Here is a 20,070-nt window from a genome sequence, read left to right as displayed (position 1 = left end):
TAAATCCAAAAAAATAATAAAAAAAAAATACACAAAATACAGAAAGAAAGAGAAAAAAAAAAGAAATAAATAAAGGGATGTCTTCATTCCACGCCCCCGACCCCCCAACCCCCTCGTGGCCTCCATGTATGTTTGTGATTTCTTTTTTTTCTTTCCGTCTATTCATTTATTTATTTATTCATTTTGTCTTCCCGTCACATTTACTTCCTTTTTTTTTTTTTCTTTTCTTTTTTTTATCTTCTTTTCATTTCTTCCTCCGTCCCCGCCCCTCCTTTTGACGGCCTCCTTCATCTCCTTTCGGCCAAATGGGCAAACGGTCAGCAGAAACGATTCCCACCTCCCCCGCCACGTAGGGTGACATACGGGGACGGCACCTGCAGAAGGCAGTCAAACCACCCCCTTTTCCTTTTCTTTTCATTTCCTTTTTTTTGTTGTTGTTTTCTTTTTTTTTTTCTTTGGTTTCCTTTGGGGGGGAAGAAGGTTAATTTGTTGTTGTTGTTGTTGTTTCTAAACAAGCGTGCGGGCAAATCCGGTGTTGTAGTGCAGCGCCTGTGTAAGGAATCGGTGAAGCATCAGCGACTCTGCAACATCAAACTTCACTGTCCAGTCAAACTTTTCCTCCTCGCCGTTACCGCCGTTCTGCTGCTGCTGCTGCGGTGGCCGTGTCGATGTGCAATTAAGGATGAATGTGTGCGGCGCTGCTGGGTCGGGGGCAAAAACGGCGTTTGTGAAGCGTGACTGCACCTCCACCTTGTCCAGGCGGCCCTCCAGCACGCCGAGGAAGCGGGCGGTGTACACGGCTGGCAGCATCACCGACACGACACGTTCCGCCTTGTTGCCCTCCTCCCCAATTTTCTTCACCTGACGGTGATAGTCGAGGACAACAAAGCTGTCGCGGTGCAGCACACGCAACAGGTGGCCGCTGCTCATGTCATCGTCGTTCCAGTGCACAACATCAAACGCAGGCGGAAGCTGCGGACGGCGGGCGCGTAGTTGTGATGCAGATAGGCGGCGCCACCGTGACGCAGAGCCGCTAGTATTGGTGTCATGCTTGGCGTTGCTGTCCGCAGGGGCCTCACTACCGCTTGAGTCTGCACCCTGGAAACGTACAGGGGATAACGTGAAGTATCCCGCCACAACATATCGTTGGGCAAACACGGGCCGAATTGAAAGACGACGAAGCATATGTATATGAATATAAATATAAATATAAATATATGTTCCCCTATCAAAATTTTTTCCTCAAAAATAAAATTAAATCAATCAAATAAAATGTATACCACGATCTATCAGTCAATTAACCTATATCTCTCTATTGAGCCTTTCCGTCCTCTTTTTCTGTCTTGTTTTTTTTTCTTTTTTTTTTTTTTTCCTTTTTTCTTGTCTTCTTCGGTCGCTAAATTTCTAAAAAAACAAAACAAAACAACAAAAAAAAAAGTCAAGCGCAGACACATGTAAAATAAATGCAAAAATAAAGGAGTATCGTCGTGTTCAACACAATACAGTCGGAAGGTAACGATGAAGGGGGAGGGGAGGGTATTTAAAGAGATGCCGCGTATTTGTGTATACGTATGTATATGCATACCACATGCATTTAAATCTCCTTTTTTTTTTTTTTTAAAGGAAAAAGAAAAAAAAGGACATGTGATGCACGTCAAAGGGGAGATTGCAATAAAATCGTTGAAAGCATTGAACTCTTCTCCTTTTTTCCCTCTCCCTCTCTCCCTCTCTCTCTCTCTCTGTCTGTGTGTGTGTGTGTGTGTGCGTCTTCCAGTGGTCTGCCGACTGTTATTTCCGCTGCGACAGATCGTTAACGATGTTCTTTACTTTCCCCATCGTTCTTTGCAGTTAAATATATTTCTCCCTCTTTTATTTATTTATTTATTTATTTCTTCCTCTTCTTTTTGCCCGCTTCGCTCCTTCCCCGCTCAAAATGCGTGAGAAGATGCAAGCCGGGTGAAGCACACACCCCACATCTACACACTGACGCAGGCGCCTCCCTTCCCTTCACTTCCCTCCCTTCAACAACATGTGGACTGCACGCCCACCTAATCACCACCCGCCCCTCTGCCTCTTTCCCCTAACATTAAATATGCCCGTCGTGCGCCTCTCAGTGCTGTGCAAACCCAAGCGCGTCAATGATCCGCTCAAATACCAGCGAAAAGGCCGCCCCGCCGACCACGCCGCCCAAAAGCCCCGGCGCCTTGTAGTACCGCCAGCCGTACGCCCCGCCAAGAATGGCACCGGACGCCGTTGGGTTCCACGCGTCCTTCCGCCCGCGTCGCTTTTCCAGCGCCACCTCAATCCCACCGAATAGAAAACCAAAGTAGGCAAAATTGCCTCCAAGCTTGTTGGCGCTGCGGAGACTGTGACGGAAGAAGTCAGCAGTGCCCATGCGCTGCGTCGACGTCTCCGCGGAAATCATGGCACCAAAAAGGGAAAATCCAAAGCCCATGATGTAACCACCGACAACGTTCATTCCGGCTGTCGCCAGTGTGCTGTCCTTCGCCATCATGAGCGCCTTCTGCGCGGGGTCTATAGGGGGCTGCGGGTCAAGAATTGTTGACATCTACGTTGTTTGCACGTCGTGTAAATGTCAACGGATACAATCTTCGTGTGAGTGAGTGTGTGTGTGTGTGTGTGTGTGAGGAGGAGGAGGAGAAGATTGGCAGCTCGCCTATTTTCCAACCTGAATAGAAAAGCTGCCTAGCCACACGACCACACTTTTCTTCTGTCGTATCTTTTTTTTTTTTTTTTCCCTTAGAAAAATTGATCCTTCTCGTCCCTTCTACGCGGTGGCAGGAAACCGGCTGACTTCAGTCTGTAATTAACCCCACAACAATAAAGAAGTAAAATGCACAAAGAAGGGAAAAAAAAAAAAAAAATAAATAAAAAATAACGAGAGAAAAGACACATCCCCACAAACAACATGTCTCTTTGCAATGAGTTGTTCCTATTTTACTCTTATTAGGAAATATATAAATATATCTACATCATATACGTGTATGCCTCTTCATTTCATTCTCTACAGGTGATGTAATCACACTTCACTCACATGACGACTTCTGGTCTTGACTCCAGAACGGCAATGCGTTGCTGTGATTCCTCACCTTCCGCGGTAACTCCAAACACGCCTACGAACTGACTGTACCCCGATAACAGACGAAGGCGGAGGTACCGGATGCCTTTACCAGCACTTCGCATATCAAGATGCAGCTCCTCTACTTGTCTCGTGTTATCACTCGAGCGAGTCAATATGCGCTCCGCCAATTTCTCAAAGGAATTTGGCAACGCCGTGGTGCACTTTTCCACCACAATGTGCTTTGCCTCGTGCAGTGCCAACTGCAGATGGGAAATATTAGAAGAGGCAGAGGTGCCTACAGAAAAAATGATGTCCTGCGGAAACCCGCCGGTAGTGACCATAAATGTGTCAGATCGCCCATCAACAAGACATAATGGAGTCATGCTCTCATCGTCGTTGTGAAAAGAGATGTAGATTGGGTCCAGTGTCACAGGAGACATCTCTCTCTCTCTAGATATATCTGTATATAGATGTAAAGAAATATATTTTGGTCCCTTTCTTTGTGTATGTGTGCGTGTGTGTGTCTTCTCACAGGTGATACTTCAGCTGTTGCAATCATACATAAAAAGTAGAATGGCCACGGTTTTAAGGAAAAAACAGTAATGGGGTCCTGTGGCTGCACAGAGACATATATATATATATATGCATGCACGCAGGTGAAAGGATGGCTCTGTGTATGTTACACAAAAGATGCTCTTTTATCTTTTATGCGTCATCGTTATCTTACTCTTTTCTTCACTTTCTCCCGGATTTGTTATTCAAGTTACACGGCACGGCAGCAATAAAACAAACACCCACTCACACGCACACGCTACCGCTTTTTCCTAATCTATCCCATCGTACGCACGGCGGTCACTTACCGCGCCTGCCTTTTTTACCACGCTGCCGCGGGCCCAACTCAAACTCTCTCGTGTACCGCAAAATGCCTTGCGACGGGCGATTCGGGTTCTCATCCCCGCCGCGCACATCCCACATGCTGTGTGCTCCCTTCCTGCGCTCCTTCACCTGTTGTGTTCGCTCGTCATGCCGCACATCCCGCTGCACCCTACGGATCGTCTTGTTAAACACACGCAGGGTGCCGCTGTTAATGTCGTAGCGGCCCGACTGCTTCAGCGGCGTCGGATCGCCCATGCGCCGCAGGAGATGTTCGCGTTTGAGTTGTCTGCGCTGGAATAAAGCGATGCGCTTGTCCTTCGCCGCATGAAGTGCGCTGCCCTTGGAGTAGTCCACCGCCTCCCCACGGGTCTCACGCTCCAACTGCGACCGATCACGCAATTCCTTCTTCTCCTGCGAGACCTGCCGCAGACGATCTGCAAACCCCACACCCGTTTTATTGTTCCGTAGATGATCGTACGTGCGAAGCGGTGCGCCGTCACTTTTGTTGCTACCACGAGATAACGCAGAGACGGCACTTGCTGGTCTTTTTCCGCCAATGCGCTCAAACTGTCGCCACGACTCCTCAATGCGTTCCTCCATCGTGGCGTTCTCGGCGTGCAGGGCGGCAGTACGGGTGTAGACATCCTGCAGCTCTTCGTTGATTTTCTGATGGTGCACAAGGAGATCGCGGTGGTCCTGTCGCTTGGCCCCGCTGTTTTTCTTGTACGCCGCAACAAACTTTTCGTTCTCATGAAAATGAATGCCTCGGTGGAGCGATCGAGGACCGGGAATGACACGGCGTCGCTTTACAAGTTCGCGCGTCGCACGACTATTCAGGGGTGGCATCCCCAATGACACACGAGTACCACCCCGTCACAACCGTAAAAGGAAGCCTAAAAGTTTTGGGTTTTCCCGTGTGTTTCTGTCCGTGTACACTCTTTAAGCTCCACTTCCCCTCGTTAAATCGGATGCCGCAGGATCCAACGGCACAAAAAGAGGAAGAAAGAAAAAAATAAAAATAAAGAAAGGGGCAGTCCATGGCCTTATAAACCACAACCCCACGCAGAATATTCATATGCACATATGTATGTATATATTTGGACTTGGAATGATAAGAATAATAATAAAAGCAAGAAATTATGTCATCAACGTCCCTTTCTGCTCTGCGGCTCACCCACGTCAGTGATCTTTTACCTCATTATATTGGGGACGATGCTTCCAGCGCTTCCATCCCTGTAAGACCCAGAAAAAGATTCGCCATTGCCAAAAGTTCCTCCATGAAATGCCGCGATAATTCATCAAGAAAAAAATCTTCATTTTCTAATGACTTTGTCGCTGCCGCTCCTGTTGTGGTGGTGGTCGTCGTCAAACTCTTCCATGCGCTATGGTGCGGTAGCCAAAGCATGGAACATGTGGCACCACCGCACTCCGTGACGGTGTACGTTGGAGTGTGTGGTGAGCGCTGAGCCGAGATGGGAGGCATCGCCGTGCAGTACATTGCATGCAAGCGATACCCACCAAAGTAATACACCGGCACTTCCCGCCCCAAACGATAATAATGATTATGGCAACCACATGCGGGTGCATCTAAGGAAAGAGTCGTTGACTTTGGATGTGGCGGTAGTCCCTCTGCAGTACGAACGCGCCGCTCCACACAACCAAGCAGACGGTTGACCATCGCCTCGTCACCCGTCCATGCTGCACCTTCTTCTTCTTTGGTTGTTGTTGTTGTTGGCGATGCAGAGGACGCCATGCGGGTATTCGCCGGAGAAGCCGCAACAGCAGCCTCGGCAAAAAAAACAGAATTGAACCTTGTTTCACCCAACGATAACGCTTGACAAATGCGGCAGCGCCGCTGCAACCAAACACTAACCGAGGTAAAATAAAAAAGAAGCCGTGATATATAGGCAGCAACGCCACTAATGCTACTGCTGCTGCTTTTCTTTTCTGTGTAGACGTCTTGCAAATCTTGTTGCATAACGCGCCCCAGTGTTCCTAAATTCACAGCGGACGCCACATCATGAACACACACACCCACCAAACGGTTTTCTGAGGATAGGGCAAATTTATTCACATGCTCCGCAATACGCTGGAACAGGGATGTAGAGCGGGATGGGAGAATCCACAGACTACCGGGCAATTCCTCCGTGGGCATAAACTGAGTTCTTGTTGCACTCCCATCTCTCTCCAATTGACTGCTGCCAAAATGCCAATGTAAAGACCAAAAACACGTGATATATGCTAGAAGAACATGCAGCATGTGTACCAAATTGCTGAAAACGAGGTCTAGACAGTAAATAAAATTCTCCAAGAGATAAGAGAAAAATAACGACAGCACGGATAACATCACCGGAGACTCTATTATTGGTGGCTCAGCAGCAGGGCCTTCGCTACCATGAAGTGTCATCTTGCGGCAGAGTAGCCCACTCTGCAGTGCCATCTGCAACAACGGCACGGGGCTGCGCGGGGCAGCACAGATGAGAACTCCACCACATGTAACCCTGCCACTATCGTCGTCAAAATCTTCATCCTTTACCACGGATTGAAGTATCTTCATATAATGCACATGCCAAATGTCTTTTTCATCCGAAGAAATGGATGTGTTTAGAAGCTGCACCGCCCTCAGTCGTACCAGCCGCTCCCACTGGTATTCCTCACACTGCAGAATAAGCGTTTCCAAAGGCGTTTTTTGTGTCCTTCCGCTGTTACTGCCATTCTGTGTGCCACCGTTTTCAGTGCAGCAGAATTCCGTCTCCTCCTCCTCCTCCTCCTCCACTTCTTCTCCTTTTCGGCCCTTCACATCCTCCTCCATCTTCTTCTTCTTCACCTGTTTGTTCTTTCTTCGATCCCCCAGAAGCAGTCGTCGGAGACGACCCCAATTGCGCTTCTTCACAATTGGTGGCGCGACGACTTCCCCCTTCGTCAGGTTCGCATTCTCCAACGAGTTGTCTTCGTCATTCCGACTGCCATCAACTTCGTGGGTAGCGTCTTGATGCAGGTTTTGATCCTCTCGCACGCCATCCGGTGTAAGAAGATGCACAAACACACGCCTCTTGGCAAATGCACAGAAGTCATTCTCGTTTAACACCCCCGGAAAATGTGCATCAAACGCGGCAATAACCTCGGGAAGTTCCGGCAAATGTCGAAAAATCATGAGGAGCGCTGCCGGGCGGTAACTCGCAGCTTGACCGGTCGTGCTGCCATGGCCATCATCGGCTAAGGAGCACTCGCCAGCGACGGCACGCAGAAATAATGCACCAAGACTTCGTCGACAGAGAAAGACTATCACAGCTAGCACACATGTGACAACAGGCAGCTGCAGATCAATAAGAGCGTATCCTTCCTCCCACCCCGTGAGTTGAATCCGCACCACAGACATGATGCTCCTCCTCCTTCTCCTTCGGCCTACAGAGCTACCGTGACCTATTGCTGCCGCCGCCACGGCCTCGGGCGTTGAGCATCAAAGAAAGAAACAAAAAAAAAAAAAAAAAGGAAAAACTACAAAAAAAAGAGCAAACGTTAGTTAAACGCCCACAATTAAAAATACAAGTCAAATAACATTATTAATACCAATGTATAATGGGGAATGGGACCAATCTACATGCAGATATAGATATAATTATTTTACTGCACGCCATAAAAAGATTTAATAAAGAGTAAGAAAAAAAAAATGTGTCACTCACTGCGGGCATCACAACTCGGCAAAGCGGATGTTTATCTTCCTGTCGATAGGGTTGCTCATCTCATAACGCGACGGTGCTGCATTTGTTTTGTTACCAACGATCCAACTGACACCCAGCCATGAAGTTGCAAGTCCCAGCACCCACCCTACAAACACAAATATCAAAATCACCACCATAACCGCCTGGCACGTCACCCACCACGTGGATCGCTTCATTCCACGCAATTCGCACCACCCAATGTGTCCCTCCACGTGCCGGAACGTATGTGGTTCCTCACACATTGCCATCAGTGAGGCAGCTGTTCCGGTGGGAGAGTAGCCATCCAATGTGCTCAACACCTCCATGTAAAAGTCCCCCTCCTTCTGGTGAGTACTGGCTGGACAGTTCATAGAACGGCTGTTCTCATTCTCTTTGGGGCGGAGTGGTTTGTTGTCTACCGTAATCTCCCCACGGCGTACACGTTGAAGAAATCGAACATTTTCCATCAGATTGGCTGCAGCTTTTAAAATTGGCAGCCTCAACAGTGCTTTGCTATCTTCTTCTGTCCCCATTTCGTCATCATCACCGTCTCCTTTCATTTTGCTGCTTCTGCTGTGTTCCGGCTCCTCCCACTGAGTCCTTCGCCCAACAGCAGTGCCAGCAGAAGCCACATCACGAGCAAGACTCGCCCAACTTGGATCGTTGCAAAAACGCAGCTTCACTCCAAGGTAATTACAGACACTGTGGTACACATCGTCATGAATGAGACGCTTCATGACGGTCGTATCCTCCTGCACATCACCGGAGCCCCCTGTTTGGCTGGAAGTCAACGCCCGCCGAATTTCCTGTGCCACCGTCGGTTTATGTGCAAACAGAAAGTATGGGTCCTTAATTCGACCTTCTGCCGGCTCCGTCTTGTGCAGTACATAGCGTTGGTAGTACTCCCACCAGAGATCCAACACCGTCACGGCATCACCGTCTGTAGGCGACCGTTTTTCAGGCCGGAGTAAAGACCATACCGCTTCAGCGATGGCATCATTCCCTCTCTTGACAAGCGTGGATCCCACAGTGAGAGTATCTGTTACAGGGAAGTGTGGCCCATCCCGTACGACTCTTCTTTTCGGGTTTGAGTCTAAATCGGTTTCCGTAGCCTCATGCCACGTCACCACAAAGTGATTCGCCACGGAGCAAGGGGAAGGTGACGATGCCGCTGCTTGCAAAGATGGCATTCGATTCTTGTAGCGCATGAGATGACGACTCAACTCCCCAGTCCGCAGCAGGTAGGGGTTCACGCACGGGACGCACTGGGCAAACTCCATAAAGATAAGACACGTATTCTCCTCATCACACATGTCATCGGTGCCACGCCCATTTGGTCGTGGTGGCAAAAGAGAGAGATGCACCGCAAGGTAGCAGTTCATCGCCACTTCCCCTTTGGCAAATGTCACACTGCCAATACCACGATCAGCATCAAATACAAAATGTTGCACCTCGCCGTAGTGGCCAAAGAAACTCTCAACATATGTCGAGGGGAATGATGTCTTCTGCGTCCGCTGTGGGAAACCGGCAAACAAGATCTCGCGGTATACATCCATCTCAGCCCGCATCATGTGAGTCATGATCTTTTTCCACGAGTATTAGAAGTGCCAGAGGATAAATTAATGGTTTCTTTTTTTAATTTTTTTTTTTTGTTCTTGTTGGCTGCGGTGATGTGGGCTGCTGTAATCATCACCCATTTCAAAAGGAGCAACAGGCAAAAAAAAAAAGAAAAAAGAAAGAAACCAACAACAACACACAAACACACACAGACAGGGATGTACGCAAATTCGCAAACAAACAAACAAACAAAAAGGGAGAAAAGGAAAGAAAGAAAAGAAAAAAAAATTGTCGGGGTTTAATGATAATACCGAAAAAAAAAAAAGAAAAAAAAAAAGAATAAGGTCATAAAGCAAAAGATAAGCAAAACAAAACAAAACAAAAAACCTGCTAAATGGATTCATCATTGGTTCTCTCCTTTACTGCAATTGTGAGGAAAAAATAGAAATAAATGATAGAGGATGAAGTGGTCCAAGCAACAACAACAACAACAACAACAACAAGCAATGTTAATAGGCCCCAGGGTTCATCTCCTTCGCATAGCGCATCTCCTCCTCCAGGTGTACCATCTCCTCCGGCGTCCACTCATTCTCCAGCTGAAGGTATTGGCGCAGGCTTTCAGCCCCCTCCATAATCGATGGTGCAGCCTTTGAAATTTCTTGAATACGTTCCGCCAAAAAGGCAGCAAGAAGATCATGCAGCACGTCAATGCGCAGATATGTAGAGCACTCCAGTACTGGAATCAAAAGTTGATGTTTCTCAATATCCCGCACCAAAACCATTTCCCATGCTTTGGCGAAGTGACTCACTGGAGCTGTGAGCGGCTTTGGTATGTCTACAAGTCGCCGGTCGGTGTTCATCAAGTATTCAGATACATACTTCACCACCAGTTCGGGGTAGTCAAGTTCCAGTGGCGGCATCTCTGCACAACCACCCTCGTCTAGCAGAGCCAATGCATTAAGAAGACCGATATGTTCCCATGCAATTTTGGCTGGTATCGTAAATGACATCCCGTCCTGAGAGCAAAGAATAATGTCACAGGCCATCACACTCTTTGACATGATATATATATATATATATATATAATTTCTAATTTTCAGTTCCTCTTCACCTTCCTCGCCTTCTTCTTAGCCTTGTTATTGCTAAGTGCTGAGTGGCTTGCTGGCCCACGTCCTTAGTTTCTGCTTCCCCCCCCCTCCCCCTCCCCCCCCTTTTCTTTTCCTTGCCGTTGTTGTTCTTTTTTTTTTCTTCTCTTACTATCCAGATGTTTGAAATCGCCATCCATGGATGGGTAAAGTTTGTGCATGCATGCACAGATAATACATACATACATATATATTGAAAGAGAAGATGAGAAAAGATAAAATAAATGTCGCATATTTCCACCCAAACCCAAACAAACATAGAATATAATAATAATAATAATAATATATAATATATAATAAAAGTAAGGGGAATAATAATAATAATAAAATATAATTCTTTTTTTTTTTTTCTTTTGTAGGTGCGTTCTCAAGCAGTATATATATATATATATATATATATGTCAATATAAGCCCACACGCCGTAGGAATTCATTTTCGTGTATTTTCATGTCTTCTCTCTTTCTCTCTCTCTTTCTTTCTTTCTTTTTTTTCTTTTTTTTTTTCTTTATTTTATGTATTTTAGTGCGTATTGTGTTTTATCTCCGTAGAATTAAATGGCAATCGCATATGTCTCCTATAAACTGTGAGTCCAGTCATCGCTTCAGTGACCTGTTGAACCTTCTCTCCGTGTCCCTCTCCCTGTGCTCCACTGCAAGAATGGTTCAAAAAAAAAAAAAAAAAAAAAAAAAAAGAGGTTTTCTTTCTTTCTTTCATTATCATCAAAAATAATATATACATACATATACATACATGCACCAATGTACACACAACAAGAAAGGTCAAACAACAACTAATGAATTAAATCATTGAAAATATAAAAACTCTCTGACAGGAAAATAAAAACACACAAATTAGGATAAGAAAGAAAGAAAGAAAGAAAGAAAGAAAAAATTGTTTTTTTTTTTTTTTTTTTTTTTTGGTTTTTGAGCCTCCACCTCCCATCGCAAGCCAAACCATATTTTAAAGCACCTTTTTTTCTTTGGAGGGGAGGGGGTTTGTAGTCATTGTTGGAATCACCTCCCGTCACGATGCCTGTTATGTGCGCAGGGAAACATACATACATAGATAGAGAGAGAGAGAGAGAGAGAGAGAGAGAGATAAATGGATGGGTAGATGGGTACAGATGTGTCTGCTTAAAAGAGGAAAAGGGGTTAAAGAAAGGAGTAGGGGAAACTGGGGGTTAGGGTGGGTGGCAAGGCCCCCCTTCTTGTATTATTATTTTTTTTTTCCAATGCCTTTTTGTTGTTGTTGTTGTGGCTTCTTTCATTCCTCATGTCTCCAAAAAAAAAAAAAAAAAACTCGTTGGAAACACACACAAGCATATACATCCTCACGCCCGTTTATTCTGTTTTATTTCAATGTACTTTTGTTTCTTTGCTTGGTTTGTATTTTTCAAAAATAAATAAATAAATAAATAAATATTTATTATTTATTATTATTATTATTATTATTATTATTATTATTATTATTATTATTATTATTATTATTGTTATTATTAATTTGTGTAAGTAAGAGTATTGCTTTTTCTTTTTCTTTTTCCCCTACTCCTCCTCCTCCTCCCTTTTCTTCTTCTTCTCTGATCCCCACCACCTACCGTGGCTTCCAGTGAAATATTTCTTCTTTTGTTGTTGTTCTTCTTTTTAAGAGGGAACGAACAGTAAAACACATCCTTCACTACTCCTCCTCGTTGCCCGGCCACTCGTTCTCTAATTTCAGGCAATCCACTTCCTTCCTTGTCCAGTCATTCCGCACGCTGAAGCAGTCACGCACTAACGCGGCTGCCCCAAAGCAATCCATCGACGCGTAGCTCGCGCGTATTATAAAATCCGCACACCACGCAAGGCACATGTTCTCTAGTGAAGATATCTTTAACATCCCCGCAGCACGGATGACGCCAGCAAGCAGGTTAACGCGATCCGAGGCAGGCACTTTTACCGTCAACGCGGCACGAATGGCTGGTTGACTTAAAAGTGGCGCCGCATAAATGTAACTGATCGTGGGGGCAATGCGCAAAATTTCCAACGCCGTGGCCAGCTCCTCCTCCGTCTGGCCAAGAATTTCACGGTACAAAAAACCGCGTTCCCATGGACTCAAAAATCGGAGAAGCGGGGCACTGAGAGGCTCAGGGATGAGCGTCGGACGCAGTCGTTCCATCGGCTCCGCGTCACTAGCAAAGTAACGCAGATACGCCACACAGAACCCCAATGCCTCGGAGAGAATGGGAGAAGAAACATCGGCACTGTTGTTCCCGAGGCTATCCGGAGAAACTGCAGCTGGCGCTGGCACCAATTTCACTGTTTCCGCTTGACTCTGTGCGCTAGTTGATTGTTCCATCGTGCTAACGGGTGTTGTAGTCGCTGAACATGCAGATCTAGATTGACGGCGGGCCATATGATTCTGCGAGGCCGGTGGTAACGTCACGCTAGAATCCTGTATTTCCTTTTCGTTGATTTGGGTCCTGGTAGTGGTGGCTAAAAGCAAAGATTTATGTACCTCAATAACAATCTCCTCCTCCGAGATTATAAAACATTGTAAATGACCCGCTGAAAATCCTTCAGTCGATGGACCACCACCCGTTCCAACGGCCGCAGTATGATTGGAGGAAGCTACACTGCTGTTTTGAACAATAGACCGCGGGCGGGTGTTGTTTGTGCTATTTTCTGTTAATCTATGAGTAGACGGTGAACTCCGCGGCGATGGCTCCACGCTACCAGGAGTACCAATACTGTTGTTATTGTTCTTGTTACTACCACCACTCCCCGGAGAAACCGAATCCTTACTCTTATTTGACATCGTCATCTCTTCTATTAACCTTGAAAAGGGACCATCCGGGAGAAGCAATTTTTCTTCTTCGTCGCCAATCATGCAAGGAGTACGGTGGTGATATCCGGAGGGAGATAAAAACTCCTCGTTTGTAAGGCTGCGTGGTGAGAAAAGGGTAGGGATAGGGGAAATGAAATCTGTGGAGGCAGTCCTCTCCCCTATACCGTCGTGTTCCTTTCCCCCAGCCGCAGGAGGGGGTTCAATATAAACAGTGCTAGAATCACGTCGATTGACAACTACCCTCTTGTCGTTATTCTGCGATGCGGGTTCGAGGCAACCAGCTCTACTGTTTCTGTCAGTCCCACATGCGCTACCCAAAGTTGCTGCCTTTTCTTCCGGTGGTGATGGTGGTGCCGCCGCCGATGTGTTGGGTGAAATGGGGTGAGGATGTGCGGAGGGCGGGTTTAAGTCCGGTATCGGTGGGGCATCCAGACTAACACAACGCTGCTGCTCATTGATAACTTTGTTGGGTGTCTTTTCCACTTCTTCATCCTCGAGTGTGCTTGGCGTTGCACTATCTTCTCGGTCATCACGATCAGCGGCAATTGCAGGTGCTGCTAATATAAATTCCCGCATTTCCTTGCCATTCTCACTAAACCCCAGGCTGCCAATGGCATTGTTCCCTTCACAACTATTCAATTTTGAGCCGCCACGGCGCCGCGGGGTTTTTCGTTGCCCCTGCAAGGGTGGCGATTGTGCAGAGTCTATCGAGGGACACGTTGATGGTGTACGGCTACTGCTGCGGTCATCGTTACCGTTTACATCATCGTCTTCCAAAACGCTCACTGTACGGTCTAAATCGCACGAAGCCTCAATGAAAGGCTCCCGGAGCCTCCCGGCATCGTACTCGCGGCTTTCCTTGTATTCGGCCGTGACATTGTCGGGGTTTCCCGACGCACCATGACTACAATTGCGGGTCGATGGGTAATCATACTCCTCCTCCTCCTCCTCATCATCATCATCATCATCATCCATGATGTGGTCGGGGGTGCGCTCGGAATCGCTTCTGCTGTTCGTGCACATATTATCAAAATCATCCTCTGTCAATGCGGCCTGCGGGCAGTGGTTTTCCGCCCAGATTTCTAATGCAAGGCGCACAACCACGGAGAGCTCCCCGGCCTCCTCCGGCACCGCAATCCTCGTCCCATCGCTGGTCTGCAAATAAATGGCAGGCATCTTGTGCAACTATGCAGAGACTCGCGGGGTAAGAAAAAAGAGGAATAAAACAAGAGAAAGGAAGAAAGAATGAAAGGGAATGTGACACGCGGTACCACTCGCGCACCCCCAAACTTTCCCTATCTTTTCTCTCCCCCTTTTTTCCTCTGCACTCCCCACACTTGTCCCTTTTCTGCCTTGTTGCTCCAGACGCACTTGTACTTCTCCAACCGAGCCCCCTCCCCTCCCACCCACCACAGAAATAAATAAATTTCCTTTCCGGCCGGCCGTTGTGAGTCCCACAAGGCACAAAAACCTTCGACCAGCTCCGTTCCTTCTTCCTCCCTCTTTTTTTAAAATAATTAATATGAAGGATATATATAAATATATATATGTGCCCTTCCCTTCCCTACCTTCAATGTGGTGCAGTGTCCCCGTTCTATGTGCCCCTCACCTTTCTCCTCCTCCTCCTCCTCCTCCTCTCTCTCCCTCTTTTTTTTTTTTCTTCTTAATTCTCAATTTCAATCCAAAAGGAATATATAAATATATAAATAAATATAGATATATCCCTTTTTTTGTTTGTTTTGTTTTTTCCGTCGCTGTTTTGTTCTTCCTCCTTTCTCTGTCCCTTCGTTTTCGTGCGCTCTCGCCTGTTGAGCCACCCCACAGGTCAAGGAAGAATAAATAAATAAAAAAGTAAAAAAGGAAAGAAGTGGCGGCAATCCAACCGGAGTCCCAATGGAACACATACACATACATACATCTATAAACCCCTCTCTTTCCCTCAGAAGATTACGTTTTTTTTTTTTTAAATCGTTCTTTCAACAATCATTTTGACTCCAACATATTGTGGTGACGCTTCGATTCGCCCACGATGAACCAGCGAAGCTCACCGCGACGACAGTGGACCTCACTGGGGTGGGCGGGAGTGACATGACACTCCATCATGGCGTCCCCTGTGCCGTCGTGCCTAACATGAAAAATGTTCAGCAAGACCGAGGCTAATGGGACACGGAAGGCAGTGGTGTTCCGTCTAATGTAAGAGTTCAGCTGGCGGCGCTGCGACCTCCACAAATCGCCGTAACTATCCGTCTTGGTACTACTTTTGTTCAACTCCTCGTCATCCGCGCCATAGTCGCCATCCACATTGTCGTCACTTCCGTATTCCTCCTCTTCATACTCCTCCTCCTCCTCGTCATCATCATCATCATCGTATTCGTCATCCGAATCGCCAACTCGCCTTCTCTTGCGTCCCTGTTGTACGGAAAACCCCTTGTCCAAACCGGCTCGTGTTGCGGTAGTCATGGGGTATGCGCAGGCCAAACCAGCAAGCGTGCCCACAACAACAAAAGTGTTTACGCCTCCATCCGGTTCACGCGCGGGGCCGTTAATCGTAGCATTATAAGCAGCAATGTCATCCGCAATGACTTTGAGCAGCACATGCGTGGAGGCAAAGGATGAGTCACCGCCTTCGGCAACGGCACACCATTCACTGAATAGCGCCGCCGCTACCAATGCAACAGGTGGATGTTGGTGGCATTGGCTAGACTGGTGGTGCTGGAAGAGGGATTGTACGGCGTTCATGAACGACGAATACTCCACGCTGCGTCCATCCGAGTTGCTGTGCTGTGATATGGAACGCATAAAGTCATTCGCAAAGACGCCGCATTTCTCTCCCTCATTCGTGCTTCTTTCATACCGTTGTTGCAGGTGGTGCAGCAGGCGATGGCGGGTCGCTCTAAGCGGAGGAGGAACACGTTGCGTCGCCCACACTGAGGAAAGAAGCGCAAGGTGCGGAAACGCAAACCACCGTTCCGCCATGTTGCTCTCAAGATAATAAGAAGTCGTCCCAGCGCTTGCACCACCCCCACGACGACCCTTGTCAACATGAACACCGCCTTTACTTTGGTCCGGTGACTGTGTGAGAAGCAGACGCACCCACTCTGGAAACAAATTCCCAATGGCTGTGCGTTGCCCCAATTGGAGCAGGGAAGACAACTCTTCCCTCTCACCCCGCGCTAACGATGCCGACTGCTGTTCACGTGCATCCAAAATGGAAAAAAAGTGTTGCAGAAAACGACGCGTCGTCCCTTCCTGACCCTCAAGAGGCATTCGCTGACAAATAAAAAAAAAGAGAATACAGGGAAAAGAGCAAAAAGTATGTACAGCCGCATACCATTACCCATTATATATACATACATATATACATATATATATATATGAAACTCCCTCTCCACATGCAAAAAATTATCTCCATACATGTATAGGTCGAGCGTACGGGGGAGGAAAAAAAAAAAGAAAAAAGAAAAAAAAAGAAATGAGCATCGCTTCTCACAACGCTCTCACGATAACTCCAGCGCCACCAGCACAACCAATCAGCAGGAACAACAATGAAAAGGAGGAACCTTCACCTCCATCCCCAGGTGGGAAAGACGCCTGCCACACGGAACGCAACGTTACTTTTAACAGCACTTTTTTCTTGCGGTCGCAATAAAAAGATAGTTTCTGACGTAATTCCAAACGGATCATCCGCTTCTTCAGACTCCACGCCACACACAAAGGAAAATGCCGCCACAGCAAAAGCAGAACGTGCATGAACCCCATTGGAGGCTTTAAAAAGATGCCAGACGCATGCTGCGCTCGGTGTGACACAGACTTCTCGAAACCACAACGTGCGATGGCATCGATGGGCGATATGCAGCCACCGCTGAAGGTGCTGCCGACTGTTGAGAATCTGCTCCACTGCGTCACCTGCCTGCGTCGATGTTGTCTCAAGCCACTGCAGAGGATCGCCCTTGACGCGGTCGTCGTCCAACTCGTGCACAGGCGGTGGCACCAGGGCGCAGCGCAGGACGGATGTTTTCACCTCCTCGCCGTCCCCTTCCAGCACGCATGGAACCTCCACCACCACACCATCCTGCGGACGCACAATTCGCGTCACGTCGAAACGAAAGAATTCTTGGCGCAGCTCAAATATAACAAGATCGCCGCGCTCTACGGGTGCGACAAGGGGCAAGGCACTCTCCACAACGCCATAAAGACCGCCGGCAATTTCGAGGCTTCGCTGCACGTCCACACCTTGCGGGAGCCGCACCCACAGTGGATGCATCATCGCAGTCGTTTTGGACTTCGACGACGCCGCGGGGTCGGTAAGGTTCACAAGTGCATACACTGGCCTCTGTTTCTCATCAATGGCAATTGTGGCCGACGACCCGCCACCTCCACTAACGTCTCCGCCCTCAAAATTATTCCGAAATAAAAAAATGTTGTCAGACTCTACGGGCGCTATTGCGGTTCCTCTCAAAGAAGATGATGATAATGATGATGATGAGGGCCCGGATACAATTTTTATGGACTGCAGAAGGGAGCGTATCTCCCGTTCGAGCTCCGTGTCAGTCGTAAAAAGCTGCTCGCACATCCGACGCGCTGTCTGATAGTAACGTTTCTGATGCAAAGCGGCTTCTCCCGTCAGGCTTTCCACCGTGCGGGAATCAATAACCTTGCGTGCAAGCAGGTCCCGCAGCGTGGTGCGGGCAAGAGGGTTGTGGGGGTCAAACTCAAGCGCTGCAAGAGCTGTGCGCATAACGCCGTCGTGTGACCGCTTGTACAATGCCTCCCCTGCTTCGCCGGCGGTTAATTTTCGCACCTTTTCCTTCCAAAGTTTCCATGCGGCGTTGGCGAGGGCGTCGGCGGCCGCGGTAGCACACAAAGCATCACAAACGCGTTCGTGAAGTGAGCCAACCGCCTTATCCAGCACGAATCCCGGGTCACGCAGTAATGCCGACATCTCTTCGTTCTTTGTGTCCCCGCCATCCCACTGATGGCGCGAGGCCCCACATAGGAACAGCTGGCGAAGAATGGAAATACTCCCGCCCAGGATGGCGCACGGCAAAATGCCTTCGTCAAACTGCAACGCAGTGCAGCGAATGGCCTTCGCGGTCCTTCTTGGCACCACCTTCTCGTCTGTTACCAAATCCGAACCCTGCATCCTCGCAAAGCCAATACGCACGCGTTTCTCTTCGTATGTTTCTGTGCGTGTTACATTTGATGGCAACCGGGCATCGCGATGCACCGCCACCCATGCCGTAAGAAGCAGCCGCACACAAAACTCGTGGCCCCTCGCACACACCCAATACAGTAGCGTTAAACCACCTGTCGCATCATACGGCGCCGTCGTTGTGAGCGCTACAAAGGCAGCAGTGATACCTGCTCCATGCGACATTTCATACAGGGCCAAGAGCGAGCCATGAAGACCCACGTCCCCGCGGTCCTGTGGTGTTAAGGATGACAGTTGGGAAAAAACACCATCGTCATCCGCATCTTTACAAGAAGCTTCCTCTGGTGTCCTACGCATATTGTTCATCTGCTTTTTGTTCACAGGAGTTGTTTTATTTGTTGTGTTGGCGGTGTCCATTTCAAACGCCACTTCCTCCTGAACAAGAAGACAACACTGAATCAGCAAAAAGGCCCAAAGACTAAAAACGTCTCCGCCCACCTGCACGGCTGATGCGCCCCCCTGCGAAGGAGTCGTCACCGCAAACAGCGTCGGATGCGTCCCAGCATATAACCACTGTTCTACAGAGAGGCGCAACGTTTGCACCGCTCCATTCCAAATAGCATTGCGACACACAGCAATGGCGTGTGTCCATAAAAGTCGTTGTGTATCGACATCGGCGACAATCGCATCATCATGGCTTTCGTTTGTTGAATGAGTAGCGTTCAAATTGGCATTCTTCTTTCCATCACACTCCAAAGGTAGTTCCCGGGCAATGCGATAGGTGGCGTAAAACTCCAAAAGGGACCACATGGCGTCGGTACCCGGGACATGATCAATGCTTGCTGCGTAGCAAAGTGGGCACCGCCCCACATGAAAGACTTCCACATCACTGACACCACAATGCAGCAGCGTTTGAATTTTCCAAACGGCTTCCGCGAGAAGTTCGATAGCTGCCACAAGGGACGGCTGCCGCAAAAGCTCTTGAACGGATGGAAATGAAACAGAAGGCTGCAGGTGTACCAAATACGTCGCTGCATTGTGTGGCTCTTGGGTTCCGACTCGAGTTTCTTTAAGGACAGAACCGTGAACGGTAGTGCTCTCGTTCCTTTTAAAAGTTCCCTGGACACATCCAATGCGCCTGAGAGTGAGTTCCGTAGCAAAGTACTTGACAAAAGCAAAAAACAGCCCAGTCTTCTCGGTGTTGTTCTCTGCGTTTACAACAGGATTGTGACGCATGTCATCCTCACAACAACATATCTTCAATGAGTCATCCAAAAGGGAGCAGATGACATCACTCGCTCGGTCTAGACTCGCCCACGGTCCCTGCAAAAGAAGGCATTTAACAGAATCCAAACAATCGCTATCCCTTGAAACCATTCAGGCAGAACTCTTTCCCTCCCTCCCTCTATGCATATGGAAATACACGGGCACAAAAGGAAATTACTCCCTTTTCCTTTTACTTCTTTTTTGTCTTTTTTTTTCTTTTTTTTTCCAGTCAACACCCGCTTTTCCTTGTTGGCTTGTTTCTCTTTCGTTCGGCAATGTCTAATCTCTTCCCCCACTCACCCACTCTTCTTCGTTTTCACACCGTCTTCTGTGATGTGAGACAAATGCCTGATATTTCACTCCGTGTAATGACCGCCGTTCCTTCTCGTACGCTATCTCTCCAACTGAAGAGAGCTCCAGGCAGGCAGGGGGAGGAAAAGGAAAAAGAAAAAGTACAGTTTTGCCCTC

General features: G+C 47.9%; 10 protein-coding genes across 10 annotated transcripts, besides 43 other annotated features; all 10 read right to left on the bottom strand.

Annotated features, from left to right (window-relative positions):
- Window positions 1-9,294: part of a sequence feature (heterozygous, non-Esmeraldo-like haplotype) that runs on past the window's edge.
- Window positions 8-74: a sequence feature (T-rich).
- Window positions 160-184: a microsatellite.
- Window positions 205-253: a sequence feature (A-rich).
- Window positions 402-456: a sequence feature (A-rich).
- Window positions 487-506: a microsatellite.
- On the bottom strand, window positions 508-1,185 carry Tc00.1047053510359.270 (mitochondrial RNA-binding protein 2, putative; the record flags this gene model as incomplete). The annotated part of the gene is made up of 1 exon (XM_816656.1): window positions 508-1,185. The coding sequence occupies one exon, from the start codon at window positions 1,183-1,185 to the stop codon at window positions 508-510; it is 678 nt and encodes a 225-aa protein (XP_821749.1).
- Window positions 1,195-1,219: a sequence feature (AT_rich).
- Window positions 1,334-1,382: a sequence feature (A-rich).
- Window positions 1,699-1,745: a sequence feature (GA-rich).
- Window positions 1,741-1,767: a microsatellite.
- Window positions 1,869-1,891: a microsatellite.
- Window positions 2,111-2,569, bottom strand: Tc00.1047053510359.260 (mitochondrial import inner membrane translocase subunit Tim17, putative; the record flags this gene model as incomplete). The annotated part of the gene is made up of 1 exon (XM_816655.1): window positions 2,111-2,569. One exon carries the CDS (start codon window positions 2,567-2,569, stop codon window positions 2,111-2,113), a length of 459 nt encoding a protein of 152 aa, XP_821748.1.
- Window positions 2,615-2,647: a microsatellite.
- Window positions 2,838-2,911: a sequence feature (T-rich).
- Window positions 3,052-3,522, bottom strand: Tc00.1047053510359.250 (hypothetical protein, conserved; the record flags this gene model as incomplete). Its single annotated transcript, XM_816654.1, has 1 exon — window positions 3,052-3,522. The coding sequence occupies one exon, from the start codon at window positions 3,520-3,522 to the stop codon at window positions 3,052-3,054; it is 471 nt and encodes a 156-aa protein (XP_821747.1).
- Tc00.1047053510359.240 (hypothetical protein, conserved) lies at window positions 3,935-4,804 on the bottom strand (the record flags this gene model as incomplete). The annotated part of the gene is made up of 1 exon (XM_816653.1): window positions 3,935-4,804. The coding sequence occupies one exon, from the start codon at window positions 4,802-4,804 to the stop codon at window positions 3,935-3,937; it is 870 nt and encodes a 289-aa protein (XP_821746.1).
- Tc00.1047053510359.230 (hypothetical protein, conserved) lies at window positions 5,157-7,337 on the bottom strand (the record flags this gene model as incomplete). The annotated part of the gene is made up of 1 exon (XM_816652.1): window positions 5,157-7,337. The coding sequence occupies one exon, from the start codon at window positions 7,335-7,337 to the stop codon at window positions 5,157-5,159; it is 2,181 nt and encodes a 726-aa protein (XP_821745.1).
- Window positions 6,711-6,732: a microsatellite.
- Window positions 7,421-7,468: a sequence feature (T-rich).
- On the bottom strand, window positions 7,650-9,239 carry Tc00.1047053510359.220 (hypothetical protein, conserved; the record flags this gene model as incomplete). The annotated part of the gene is made up of 1 exon (XM_816651.1): window positions 7,650-9,239. One exon carries the CDS (start codon window positions 9,237-9,239, stop codon window positions 7,650-7,652), a length of 1,590 nt encoding a protein of 529 aa, XP_821744.1.
- Window positions 9,290-9,310: a sequence feature (AT_rich).
- Window positions 9,295-13,105: a sequence feature (haploid, non-Esmeraldo-like haplotype).
- Window positions 9,450-9,469: a microsatellite.
- Window positions 9,475-9,504: a microsatellite.
- Window positions 9,530-9,556: a microsatellite.
- Window positions 9,566-9,600: a microsatellite.
- Window positions 9,693-9,719: a microsatellite.
- Tc00.1047053510359.210 (hypothetical protein, conserved) lies at window positions 9,726-10,277 on the bottom strand (the record flags this gene model as incomplete). Its single annotated transcript, XM_816650.1, has 1 exon — window positions 9,726-10,277. The coding sequence occupies one exon, from the start codon at window positions 10,275-10,277 to the stop codon at window positions 9,726-9,728; it is 552 nt and encodes a 183-aa protein (XP_821743.1).
- Window positions 10,279-10,301: a microsatellite.
- Window positions 10,626-10,688: a microsatellite.
- Window positions 10,737-10,761: a microsatellite.
- Window positions 10,814-10,872: a microsatellite.
- Window positions 11,026-11,052: a microsatellite.
- Window positions 11,220-11,252: a microsatellite.
- Window positions 11,256-11,279: a microsatellite.
- Window positions 11,425-11,459: a microsatellite.
- Window positions 11,758-11,782: a microsatellite.
- Window positions 11,784-11,859: a microsatellite.
- Window positions 11,882-11,937: a sequence feature (GA-rich).
- On the bottom strand, window positions 12,036-14,360 carry Tc00.1047053510359.200 (hypothetical protein, conserved; the record flags this gene model as incomplete). Its single annotated transcript, XM_816649.1, has 1 exon — window positions 12,036-14,360. The coding sequence occupies one exon, from the start codon at window positions 14,358-14,360 to the stop codon at window positions 12,036-12,038; it is 2,325 nt and encodes a 774-aa protein (XP_821742.1).
- Window positions 13,106-20,070: part of a sequence feature (heterozygous, non-Esmeraldo-like haplotype) that runs on past the window's edge.
- Window positions 14,134-14,156: a microsatellite.
- Window positions 14,688-14,733: a sequence feature (AT_rich).
- Window positions 14,798-14,821: a microsatellite.
- Window positions 14,874-14,899: a sequence feature (AT_rich).
- Tc00.1047053510359.190 (hypothetical protein, conserved) lies at window positions 15,168-16,451 on the bottom strand (the record flags this gene model as incomplete). Its single annotated transcript, XM_816648.1, has 1 exon — window positions 15,168-16,451. One exon carries the CDS (start codon window positions 16,449-16,451, stop codon window positions 15,168-15,170), a length of 1,284 nt encoding a protein of 427 aa, XP_821741.1.
- Window positions 15,454-15,563: a microsatellite.
- Window positions 16,526-16,560: a microsatellite.
- Window positions 16,626-16,657: a microsatellite.
- Tc00.1047053510359.180 (hypothetical protein, conserved) lies at window positions 16,747-19,713 on the bottom strand (the record flags this gene model as incomplete). The annotated part of the gene is made up of 1 exon (XM_816647.1): window positions 16,747-19,713. The coding sequence occupies one exon, from the start codon at window positions 19,711-19,713 to the stop codon at window positions 16,747-16,749; it is 2,967 nt and encodes a 988-aa protein (XP_821740.1).
- Window positions 17,648-17,670: a microsatellite.
- Window positions 19,785-19,827: a sequence feature (A-rich).

Source organism: Trypanosoma cruzi, genomic scaffold (genome assembly GCF_000209065.1).
Source record: "Trypanosoma cruzi strain CL Brener 1047053516723 genomic scaffold, whole genome shotgun sequence".
Classification (NCBI taxonomy): domain Eukaryota; phylum Euglenozoa; class Kinetoplastea; order Trypanosomatida; family Trypanosomatidae; genus Trypanosoma; species Trypanosoma cruzi.
Note: the sequence above shows the minus strand (reverse complement) of the source record. Positions and strands in the feature narration are given on the sequence as shown.